The 11,162-nt window shown below is 47.6% G+C and overlaps 1 protein-coding gene across 2 annotated transcripts in view; it reads right to left on the bottom strand.

Annotated features, from left to right (window-relative positions):
- Positions 1 to 6,326: 6,326 nt before the first annotated feature.
- SYNPO (synaptopodin) overlaps positions 6,327 to 11,162 on the bottom strand; it is an 80,522-nt gene continuing 75,686 nt past the window's right edge. For both annotated transcript variants that reach the window (XM_028718287.2, XM_077924618.1), the window contains one exon: positions 6,327 to 10,734. In XM_028718287.2, the coding sequence (XP_028574120.2) occupies positions 9,733 to 10,734 (1,002 nt within the window). In that variant the 3' untranslated portion in view covers positions 6,327 to 9,732. The remainder of the gene's footprint in view (positions 10,735 to 11,162) is intronic.

Here is an 11,162-nt window from a genome sequence, read left to right as displayed (position 1 = left end):
CAGAAATTCTGCAGTGCTCCAGAGCACTTAAAAAGGAAAACGCAAAGGATTCCTGAAGGAGGAATTTAGACCATATTGTATCCCCAAGCTGTTTCCATCCTGTAGGGCTCTGAGTGTGTTTTTACTTATTAAAAAAATGACTTTGGGGCACAGCTACATGCATTAGCATGTGGTATTAGGCCCATAATCATAATCAAGGTGGGATTTATTTGTAAAATTATTGATAGGCTGCCTTTTTCAGCAAAGCCCATCTGTGGGTTGCTTACCTCATGTAAAAAAACCCACAAGAATCCAAAAACTATTTCAATAGCAGTGGTGCAAGAAATTTAACACAGGCCATTTAGAATACATAAAGCAGCGAAAGAGGAAAGGAGAGAGCGTCTCTCTCTCTGCTCTGCGTCCCAAGATAATCGGCCAGGTTTTTCTGACAACCACTTGGCACACCCTTTGTAAATGATTTGAGTTTGTTGAGTGCACAATAGACCCATTGAACATTCTACTATCAAGCACAATTTAATACATGTTCCAGAAAGAAGTCTACTTCTCTCCTGAACATGCGTATTAAATTGTATTTAATATCAGAGCACTCAGTGGGGCTATTGTGTTATAAATGAGATGGCAAACAAATATTACATAGGGTGTGCCAAACGCTTGTCCTAAATGCCAGCTTGACACCCCACCCCATGGGGTGAGAAAAATGCAAAATACAGGGCATCTCCCTGGATATCAAGAAGGGAAAGTTGGTGTGAACTTTCAGGACAACAGCCTATGTTCAAATGTAAAAGTCCTGCTGGAGTCCCTTGTTTCCAAGTGGCCCAGCAAATATGTAAAAAATAAATAAAAATGCAGTACAACATTTCCCTTGAGCACTGTGATATTGGAGTGGAGGCTGGTGGACAGCATTTTATACCTCATGTTCAAACCCAACTTTAACCACTGAAACCATTTTGAAGAGGGAAGGATATAAGCAAAACCCACGTTCTGCTTTACTGTGGTTGCCATCTTGTGGTCATTCTTCACCACTGCATTCTCAGAGGCAGGAAAGACGCTTCCAATTGCATCTTTTAATTGGTATACAGTACTTAAATGTTAAATGGTTTTCCCACACAGCTTAGTCTGAAATGAGAAGGCTTCCGCTCCTTAAATGTCGCCCCCTGCCCCTCCATTACTGAATTACTAGGAGAGGAAGCAGAAGATGCAATATCACAGCCCCCCACCTTAGTCATTGTTTTAAATGGCTCAGATTATGGGTTTGGGGATTTCACCGTTCCATCGCCACCACACACACACAATAATTTTCACACTGTAATCATGACTCAGGACTGTGATGGGGTGTGCAAGGTGGAAATTGTTTCATTTATCTGTTCATTTTCATCTTAAAGCCGCAGTTTATTTCATTTTCACTTAGTTGAAATCCATCCACTTTAGTTTTCAGTCTCTTTCCTTTTAAATCTTTCATTCATTTCATTTTTCTTTGCATTGCACTTGCCTCATTTTTCATTCATTATTGGCTCATTCATTTTCAGCTTTCATACATATACACCAAATCACATAGCTATATTCTGAAAGCAACTTTAATGTTTTCTATCTAATGATATGGAGCTTCAGGTGTTCTGATATTCACTCAAGGCATCATACACTTCAGACTTGTGTCTATCTTGTATTTTATTCTGTGAGCCACCCTGAGATCTTATGATGAGGGGCAGGATATATAAATTTAATTAATAATAACAACAACTTCATACAGATTGATAAAAAGGGTTCCCCATTGAAGAGTCCATTGATCTTTCCATTGTTTTGGGAGGTAGACCCAGCCGTATTTCTCTTGCTTTTAATGTCTGTGCTTTACAGCATATTTGCATGACATTTTCAAGTATTCTACTACTCCTCTAAAGCATCAGACCTCTCAGGTTCCAGGTAGATAGGTCAATGAATCCTCATTTCATAGACAGGAAGACAGGGTGTCATTGGCTAAGGAGCCAGACCAGGTTATTGGCTTGGAACATGTTGCACCTGAGGCTGGCAGGCAGGCAGGCAGGCAGGCAGGCAGGAGTCCACCGAACCAGGTTTCACAGTATCAGGGCTGCAGAGCTGGAGCCAAGACCTTCATAGGCACCTTCTACTAGGCCTGAAGAAGTGTGCCTCCTTTAGTACCTCACCAGTCATGAAGCACAGGGAGCATGCCAGGCAGGAGGTCATGGAATGCAGGAAAGGAGCCTGTCAGAGGGCCGGCCCTTTAAGAGATTTTTCTGCAAAGGGGGCGGGGCCTATGAGAGGCAAACAGGGGAGGCTGAGGCACAAAGGGCTTCAGTTCACATCCAGCTCTCCTCAGAACAAGTTGCTGAGCAAGCCACCCTCATTCGAAGAGGTGCCCTGAGGCTGGGGCAGTGCATGCAGCAGCAATACCGCCTCATATTCCTACTCCACAATTTCAGCAAACCCTTTGACCATCGATCTCTCTCTCTCCTTTGCAGGATGAAATTAGGCTTTGCTTGTTAGAGGGCAAAACAACAACAACAGGCAGAGCAGTTTGTGTTCAATGCAGTGACAAGCCGAATGTTATGTCAACACACAGATTTCTCCTTGTGCAGCAGAAGGTTCTCTCCCTATGTGAGCTCACATTCTGTTCTTGGGGTTCCCCCATCACCCTGGAACGGATTTTGGGGTGAAATGTGCGTGAGGCAGGGAGGAGGGTGCAAATCATGTCCTGTTAGTGCTAATCCTCACACCAGTGCAAGAATTTAAACCGCCCAGTCTTCATATCCTACTGAGAATGAAGTGTAGCAATTCAAGAATGTGTTTCTCAGCCTCAGAATTCAAACTCTGGTTTTAACCTGAACAAAGACTGCCTCTTCTCCCCCCCCCCCCCCCGTGTCTCAGTGGATGTTTTGATGCCTGTTGTTGGCGATACGATCTCTGCATCAGGTTTGGAAGTAAGAGCACAAAGAGAAGTGGTTTTTTGGTGACTGCTTCTTTCCTCTCAGCTGACTTGCCAAAGTTTGAGCCTGAAGGCCTTTCGGAAAGGTTACTGCAAAGGTTACTGTGTGCACTAGGGCTTTAAATCAGAAAAGGGTGCGGCAGTTTCAATGATATTTTAACACAAGGCTTATTTTGCCTTGCTAGGGGAAGCCAGAGCGATTGCTTTTGTTACCTTTGGGATGCAAAGGACCATGAAGCTAAATAAACACATTGGATTAAGACGAAACACAAACACTCTTACTTCAACAGTCTCTCCCCCACCTCTGCCCCAGTGACTGACCTCAGCAAGCTATTTTCCTACAGTTTCGCAGCACTATTATTTTTATTTCCAGCAGCCATTTTTGTTGTCAGGTGATTGCCACCAGAGGCATTAAGATCATTCCCCTAGGGCAGCATACAGCTAAACGGATACAGTGTGCTTTGAGCAATGACTTTTAGCTGTGCAGTGTAACTGCTCTGCCCTCTCCCTGCCCTGCACACAACCTAAATCTGCTCTGGAGGATTGTGGGGAAAGCTGGAGCATATTTTGGGAGGGCATGGGGGAGGAGAAGGGGACTTCAGTGGAACTTCATTTGGATACTGCCCCTTCCCAGTAAAAGAAGATTATTTCTGAGAGTCTGAGGCCCTTCTTCATGTGCCTCCTCCTTGAGAAGTTCGGAGGGTGGCAACATGAGAATGGGCCTTTTCTGCAGTGGCTCCCTGTCTATGGAATGCTCTCCCCAGGGAAGTTCGCCTGGTGCCTTCATTATACACCTTTAGGTGTCAGGCAAAAACGTTTCTTTTTAACCAGGCCTTTGGTTGATCTGATTTACATCCTATGCCCTTTTAAAATGTGGGGGTTTTTTGGGGGGGTATTGGGTTGTTATTTTTATTTTTATTATGTATTTTGTGGTTTTATATCTTGATTTTATTTTGTGAACCGCCCTGAGACCCTCGGGTATAGGGCAGTATATAAATTTTAACAACAACAACAATTATTATTTTCATTTATCACTACATTTATCACTACAACTGTATCCCACCTTTTCTTGGAGTTTGAGATGGAGCTCAAAGGGAGCACACACAATTCTCCCCCCCCCCCTTTCCATTTTATCCTCACAACCTAGAAAAGTAGGTTAGGATGAGAGACAGTAACTCGCCTGAGGTCACTCCATGAGCTTCATGGCCAAGCAGATATTTGAACCCTGATCTTCTGGGTCCTAGCTGAATGACCCCTACAGCAGTGTTTCCCAAACGTTTTTGGGCAACGGCACACCTGTTTACTGAAAAAAAATCTCGCGGCACACCACCATTAAAGCCCCGCCCCGTGACGTCAGCGCGCAGCGTCACGCCGGGAGGGACGCACAAAAGTGAAAGTTTTCTCCCGCCGCGCAGGAGCGATGCCTCTCTCTGGCTCTCCCTCCGCGCAGGCTGAGGGAGGGAGGGAGGGGCGCGTGTGACCCGTCTCTGCTGGGAGACCAAACCCAGCGAGGCAGAGTCGCGCGGAGGCGCCCAGGCAGCGCTGCCGGCTGCGAGGAGGAGCGCCAGGCAGCAGCAGGAGGCGCGGCCTCTCCTCGCCGCCGCCGCCCCGCCTCTCGCCGCCCGACTCGCCCGCCTCCCTCCAGGCATCTCGCGGCACACGAGGCAACGTCTGACGGCACACTCGTGTGCCGCGGAACACCGGTTGGGAAACACTGCCCTACAGCACGTTATGTGTCTATGGAAGTGAACCCATGGAGACTGCATGTAAGCACGACAGAGAGAGAGGCCTCTTTTCTTGTGGCTAATAATTTGGTTCCCAAATAACACGAGATGACCAGGCCGTGTGGGCTAATGTATTTATTTTGGAGTTTTGTTATACAGAGGCATGGTGCAGTGCTAATGCAAAGAGCATCTGGTGAAGCAAGCCCAGTGTGTTCTTGGTTATACAATTTCAGAACAAAGACGTCCCACAAGCCAAAAAGTCATGAGTCGCCCAAGAGGCCCCCTAAGTGAGACACTTGCAATATTTAATTAACAACATCTTTTCTCCTCCAGCAATTCCTCTGTGTTCCTCTTGAATCGAGCTGCCAGCTCCAACCATGGCAGTGTGTTACAGTTGGGATAGTAATACATCCTTCCTCTTGCTCTTTGTTTTCTGGGAGAGATGCCCAGGGAAAGAGCAATACTAATAGAAACTACACATCTGCTTTGCATGCAAAAGCTCTTGTGAACCGGGAATCAATTTTGCTCATAAGATCTTTGGCATATATCCCTATCTGGGACCTTTCAAGAACGGGGAAGTCAAGGCTTCTGCTGTGAATCTGAGTCCAGGTGTTTGCAAGGAGACCTGACCGCTGATTTATAAGCAAGGGATTTAAATTTAGGCTGGATGCTTAACTGCCCCACTGAATTCAATGGGGCTTACTTCTGAGTAGCTGTGCAAAGGTTTGCGCTGTTCAATGTTGTGCATATTGTCCCTGATTCACCTTGCTTTGTAACTTACACGAGGGGCAGGTTTATGTGAAACAACACGTGCTTGATAACTGATTCCCTAATGGGAAATAAACATAGAGAATTATTATTTTTATAACAGATTATCAAAACCGTTTCTTTGCATTGAGTGAGCAAGTAGGAAATGGTTAGCTGTGCACATTCTCTTGCAGAGTGGATATCATACATTGTTTCAGAAGTCATTGCTACTATTTACATGCAGTATCTGTATACGCTGTGTGTGTGGGGGGGGGGGGGATTCATTGTCACTATTTTGAAGAGGAAAAAACTTACAAGGCTTTAAAAAAAGCCCATTAGGAAAAATGGTATCCCTTCATCGATTAATCGTTGTGGTTTGGTTTGTAAAAGCAGGGTAAAAATTCTCATTTCTCTTCAAAGGAAATCAATCTTCAGATTGATTTAGAAGGATTATTTTAGCTGTAAGAAGAAGAATTATGCTACTGAATTTGAGTCCCTGGAGCTTGATAATACAACTTAGACTTCATGGTTTATTCTCACACTCCCAAAGGAGGTTGGATCAATGCAGTCACACTAGATCAGACATCTCCAAATTTGCACCCATGAGGGCTAGCTGCAGACATCCAGCTTGCAAACATAACAACACAGGGCCTCCTCAGCAATGAGAAGCATCTCACACACATGGTAAAGGTGGAGAAGGCAGAGCCTGTGAAATCAGGGACAAGCAAATGCTTTTAAACCTCCTCCTCTACCCTAGCAGAGCTTTAGCTTTTCTTAAACTCAGTTTTTCTTTAAATGCAACATCACTAAGCAGTTCTTCAAAAATTGCTTGGAAGAGGGCTTAGACCTGGAGAGGGAGTTTTAAAAGTCTGTACCGGGAACCAAGGATATAATAGGTTTTTTCTTTCAAATATAACTTTGTTTTCTTTTCCTTTCCTTTTTAATCCCTCTCTCGGGGAAAGCAAGAGGTTTCTTGTCTCTCAGGAAGTTCAGGGCTATGCTATTACTGATACGTTTGGCATCTCATGTTTTCAGTTTCCTTATCTTAGCTTCCCTCGGCTGCAAGCAACAGTGTGTTCTAGAGGCTGCCCGCATTGGCTCAGGGAACAACAAGGAGCCCTTTAGAGATTCATGGCACATTTCAGCACCTTCTCCCAGATCAGTGCCTCCCTCCCACACACTCAACGACATGCAACGCTTCCAACTGCTAACTAACCGAGACCTTCTTCCTGGAAGATCCAAAGCTGAGCTTTCTCTCTGCCACAGTGTTCTCTTTGTCAAAAGCTCAATCAACCGCTGTTGCTTTTACACTCAACTTTCCCTTTTTTCTCTTGTCTCTACCATGCTCTCGGGAGGAGTGAAAAATCTCGTAGTTGATCCCACGAGCCTCTAGAGGGCATCAGCAACCTTTCCTTGTCCCCACCAGTCCCTGCCCTCACTTTGCTGCTGCTTCTGCAAAGGACAAGTTAACTGGCTAGAGAGAGAGAGAGAGCTAGCTAGCTATCTGAGAACGGTACCTGATGTACCCATGAGTTCCCTGCCTGTGGGACTGAAATTTATCGCTTAGGCCTGTCAGTCACAACAGAGGGCCTCAGCGTGGGATCCAATGTGTGATATGCTCTTCTCCCTTGCCATTCCTCCTGTGAAATTGGAGCAGCAGCAAAGTATCTGCTTGACCTCCAAGCCCGAGGGGCCAAGCAGCTGCAGGGAAGAAGCAAACATTTTGTAGCACTGGGTGTTCTTACACCTCTCCATGCTGAGTCAAGGAGGCAGAACTCAGGTCCTCATGGCAGCAGCAGCAGCAGCAGAATCTCTGTTTTGGCTTCCCTGAGCCCCTGCCGTTGCTGACTACAGCAAGCAGAGGCATAAGGGCTTCAAAGCTGGGTTGACAGGTTGCTTGAAATAAGTGTCGGGGGCAACGGAGAGCAATGGGTTAAGGCAGATATGTGCAGGTCCTCTTCCCTGAAACAACCAGATTCCATTGGTGGATCCCCTTTATAATAAGTCTGGGAACACTATGTAAGAGCATTCGAAGAGCTCTGCTGAGTCTACTCCATCTACTCCAGCTTCCAACAGTGGAGATAGAACAAAACTATTGTGGCCAGTAGCTACTGATAGCCTTGGTGGATGGAAGCAGTCCAATTGTTCTTTGTGGTCCTATATACACAGGGCTTGTGATCTCCATATGCCTCCAATGGTGCCTGCTCGAATCACCTGATGGTCTGCCCTACCCTGCTTCTCCTTGTCCCCACAAATGGGAGCCTTTGACTAGGGGGGTCTGCCGTGAGTCTGCACTACCAGAGCAGCAGAATGGCGGCAGTACGTCCATGCCACGTGACAAAGCTGGGCTGGCTTGCTCGGCCACGTTTCCAAGGAGCCCATCGCTTGAAGTGTCCCCTGCCTGCTCTCCCCCATCGCGAGCCGTGCATGATGAGAAGAAAACAAAGACGGGGGCCTAGCTTACTCGTTTCTGGCTCCCCTTGAATTAACACCTAAGGCATGCTCCTGTCTTTAAAGGTTAGCGGGATAAAAATAGAGGATGCCTGCAGAATCAAGGGCAAGTGGGGCAAACATCTGATACGGCCCTGCCCATGCCAGTCAGAGTATCGCCTACATGGCAGCGCGTTACACAGCATCGCACAGGGAAATGGGCTGGACGTGGGTGGCCAGATTTGAAAGGGAGCTTCTCTGGGTAGCACAAAATAGAAAAGTCTGTTTATCAGGTCCTTGATGGTGGTGGCAAGTGGAAAGGACGCAGCAAAGAAGCAAAGTCCAGTCAGCCAATTCCAGTCCCAAGCAGCCTCCTTTTGACCTTTCCATTAGACAGGAGGCATTCCTGACTTTGGCCAAACAAGGCACACTTGCCATTTATTTATGGTTATTCAGGTAATACGCCATGCCACCTTATAGCAAGTGGGTTGGGAACATGAGCCCATTGGCAAGGCCCACTTTTGCTGTATCCAGCCTCTTTTCTAGGGGAGCCTAACTGAAGGAGTCTCTTTCTCTTGGAGTTGTTGTCCTTGCACAGTCTTATACAGTCTTTAAAACGGGCCTCAACCTGCTGATATTGCTGTCATGAGAAATATAACTGATTTGGGAGTCAGTTAGCTGTCCGTCTTTCGAGTCCTAGGTCAGCCCTGCCTCTCTTCCCAACCCCTTCAGGAGATCTGCAGTCTTAACGGAGTCATGCTGCACTACTCAGAGTGTCTCAGGCCTCCCATAGGAATCTTGGGTCCTCACCCCCCAACAAAGAGGGTGTTTGCCAGGGACCAACTTAGGGCACATTAGTCTTGATATAGTATTGCTGAGGAAAGGTGGTCTTCATCATGCTCTCTTGTAACGCTTGGCTAATAATTATTGTTCCGTAGGAAATGTTCCAGGCATTTATCAATTTTGGGACCCAGATAACATTCTAGACATTGGCTGCAGGGATGTCATTTTTATGTTGAGTGTTTCGCCTTTGCCTTCTGGACTGAGCAGCCACTCCACCTGTGTTGTGGTAGAATATTCCACACCTCCGCCCCAGGATACAGGATTGCTTGGGTTATATCCCAGTGTGGATTTCCAGCACCCTAGAGCCCATGAGGCTAACTTCTTTGGATACACAGGCTTGTGTAAAGCCAGGCCTTCTCTTTGGAGCTAAAGCTACATTGCACAGATCAGCCACCAGGGGTAACTGCTGAGTGGGGTTCTTGGCCATGCCTCACCTTCATGTCCAGCCCCCCTGGTGTGAGGGCAGACTAGCGGCCACCGTCAGAATAGAGGGGGGAAGCCAATAACAGCTATCATATGGAAGGCAAACAAAGCTGTTGGCAGGCCTCTCCTCCTGTTCTCTCGTGTTGACAGTCTGCCGGGGATTATGCTGCAGGCTGTGTGTGTACAATTGTCCTCATCCCACAGGATGTTACTGCGTGACAACAAAAGCAGCCAAAGCCTCATTAGACTCCCTTGAGCGAGGGAGTCACTGGTGGCTCCAGTCTAGCAGAGACAGATGAACGCCAAAAAAGCAGGCAAATGCTGTGAGGATGGAGCCCATGGCGATCTGGTGTGTTGGAGGGTAGAATCTCAGCCATGTTTCTCTTGGTTTGAGAGTACCTCTGATCTGAAAGGTCTTCCCCACAAACAAATGGGCTCTGATCCATTCTTCTAAACCCCAGAAAGGAGCAGGCTTTTTGGGAAGGGATTACATCTGTGCAGGCCCAGCTCCTTCCTCCTGATGCTTAATGAGATGGGTGGGATTAAGTGGCTGTAGTAGGACTGCATAATATTTTGGCAACAGGCAACTTTGCAGGTTGTTTCTCCTTCTCATCTGCTGTCCTAGGTTTAGGAGGTACAGGGGGCTTCTGCAGGGAGGCTTCCCCGCTTCAGCCTCAGGCTTCCATTCCAGCCCCGGGGACAAATGTTGAAGCTGCGGATGCTGGGTGACTTGATCCCAGAGTCTTCTGAGTCAAGGGATACGTCTGAGTTGGTGGGTGACAGGGAGGTGAAGCGCTTCAGCGGAGAACGGACTCCTACCATGGGAGACTGCAAAGGGCTTTTGATGGTGGGGGAGCAGGTGTCCACATTCTTAGGGCTGGGACACGATGATTTCCTGGTTGTGCTTCCTGGGGGTGTGAAGATCCTGTGACTCTCCATGATGGAGGGTTTTGGAGGCTGGGCCACAGAATGGGTGCCTGCTGTTCTCAGGCCATTGTTGGATGCCGCTGTGTGGCAGAGGGATGCCCCAGTGCTGGCAGGCATGGTGAAATACTTGTTCCCATTCATCCGCACTGCTTTGGGAGACTGCAGTGGGCTCTTGTAGGTCGGAGACTGGCTGCCTAGCAACCTGGGACTGTTGTTTGAAGACGCACTGGCATGCGGCGGTGCAGCGGAGAGAGGGAGAGAGACACGCCTGTACCCGTCAGCCCTCATTGGCCTGGGAGATTGCAGCGGACTTGGGGAATGGTTGCCCACACTCTTAGGACTTCCGCCTGAGGGAGTAGCAGGAGGAGTGAAGGGCCTGAAGCTCTCTATGGCCACAGCTTTGGGAGAAGAGCTCTTCCTCTTGGCAGCGTTGATGATGTTTCTGGCCAGCAGCGCCTGCATCTGCCGGCTGGACTTGGGGTCGGCCTCTTGCCGAAATGGGGACACAGATCTTTCGCTCCAGGATGGAGACATGGGCGGAGGAGGCGGGGTCATGACACTGGCTACTTGAAAGGCCTCTATAAGCCCTTCCTCGGGCTCTGGAGTTTGGGCTGGGCTCACCCAACCGTCTAAACTGCTAGGTGGTCGGCGCAGCAGTCGGGGAGTCCACGTTGGGGAAGCAGGGAGGGACATCTTCCTTTCCTGTAAGGGGAACAAGAGATGAGGTCAGTGTCCTGCCCCTTTGACATCCTTCAAGCTAAGTTTATCAGTGGAAGGCTGGTATATTTGGCAGTCTGAAATGGTAACTGAAAGAGGAAGTATGGGTCAGAGAGCAGGACCTCTGAAATTCCTTTCCCAGCTGTATCAGTTTCTCTATGGGTGACCTTGGGCAAGGCACATGATCTCACAGAATTACCATTTCTCAACGAGTTCAGGGAATAGAATATCCTGCTGACATCACTGTAAGAGGGAAAGGTTCATATGTGAGAACTAATCAGAAAAACCTTGAAAACAGAAGGTGGATAGAGAGAGAGATTCCAGAAAATGACATACAGCTTTCAGCCAGACACAGGTAAGTTCCTAGTACAAACACTGTGCTTCTAGAACCAATGACAGTGATACACCTGTAT

The sequence above is a fragment of the Podarcis muralis genome, chromosome 2 (assembly GCF_964188315.1).
Source record: "Podarcis muralis chromosome 2, rPodMur119.hap1.1, whole genome shotgun sequence".
Taxonomy (NCBI): domain Eukaryota; kingdom Metazoa; phylum Chordata; class Lepidosauria; order Squamata; family Lacertidae; genus Podarcis; species Podarcis muralis.
The sequence above is the reverse complement of the archived record's forward strand: the minus strand, read 5'-3'. Positions and strand labels throughout refer to the sequence as shown.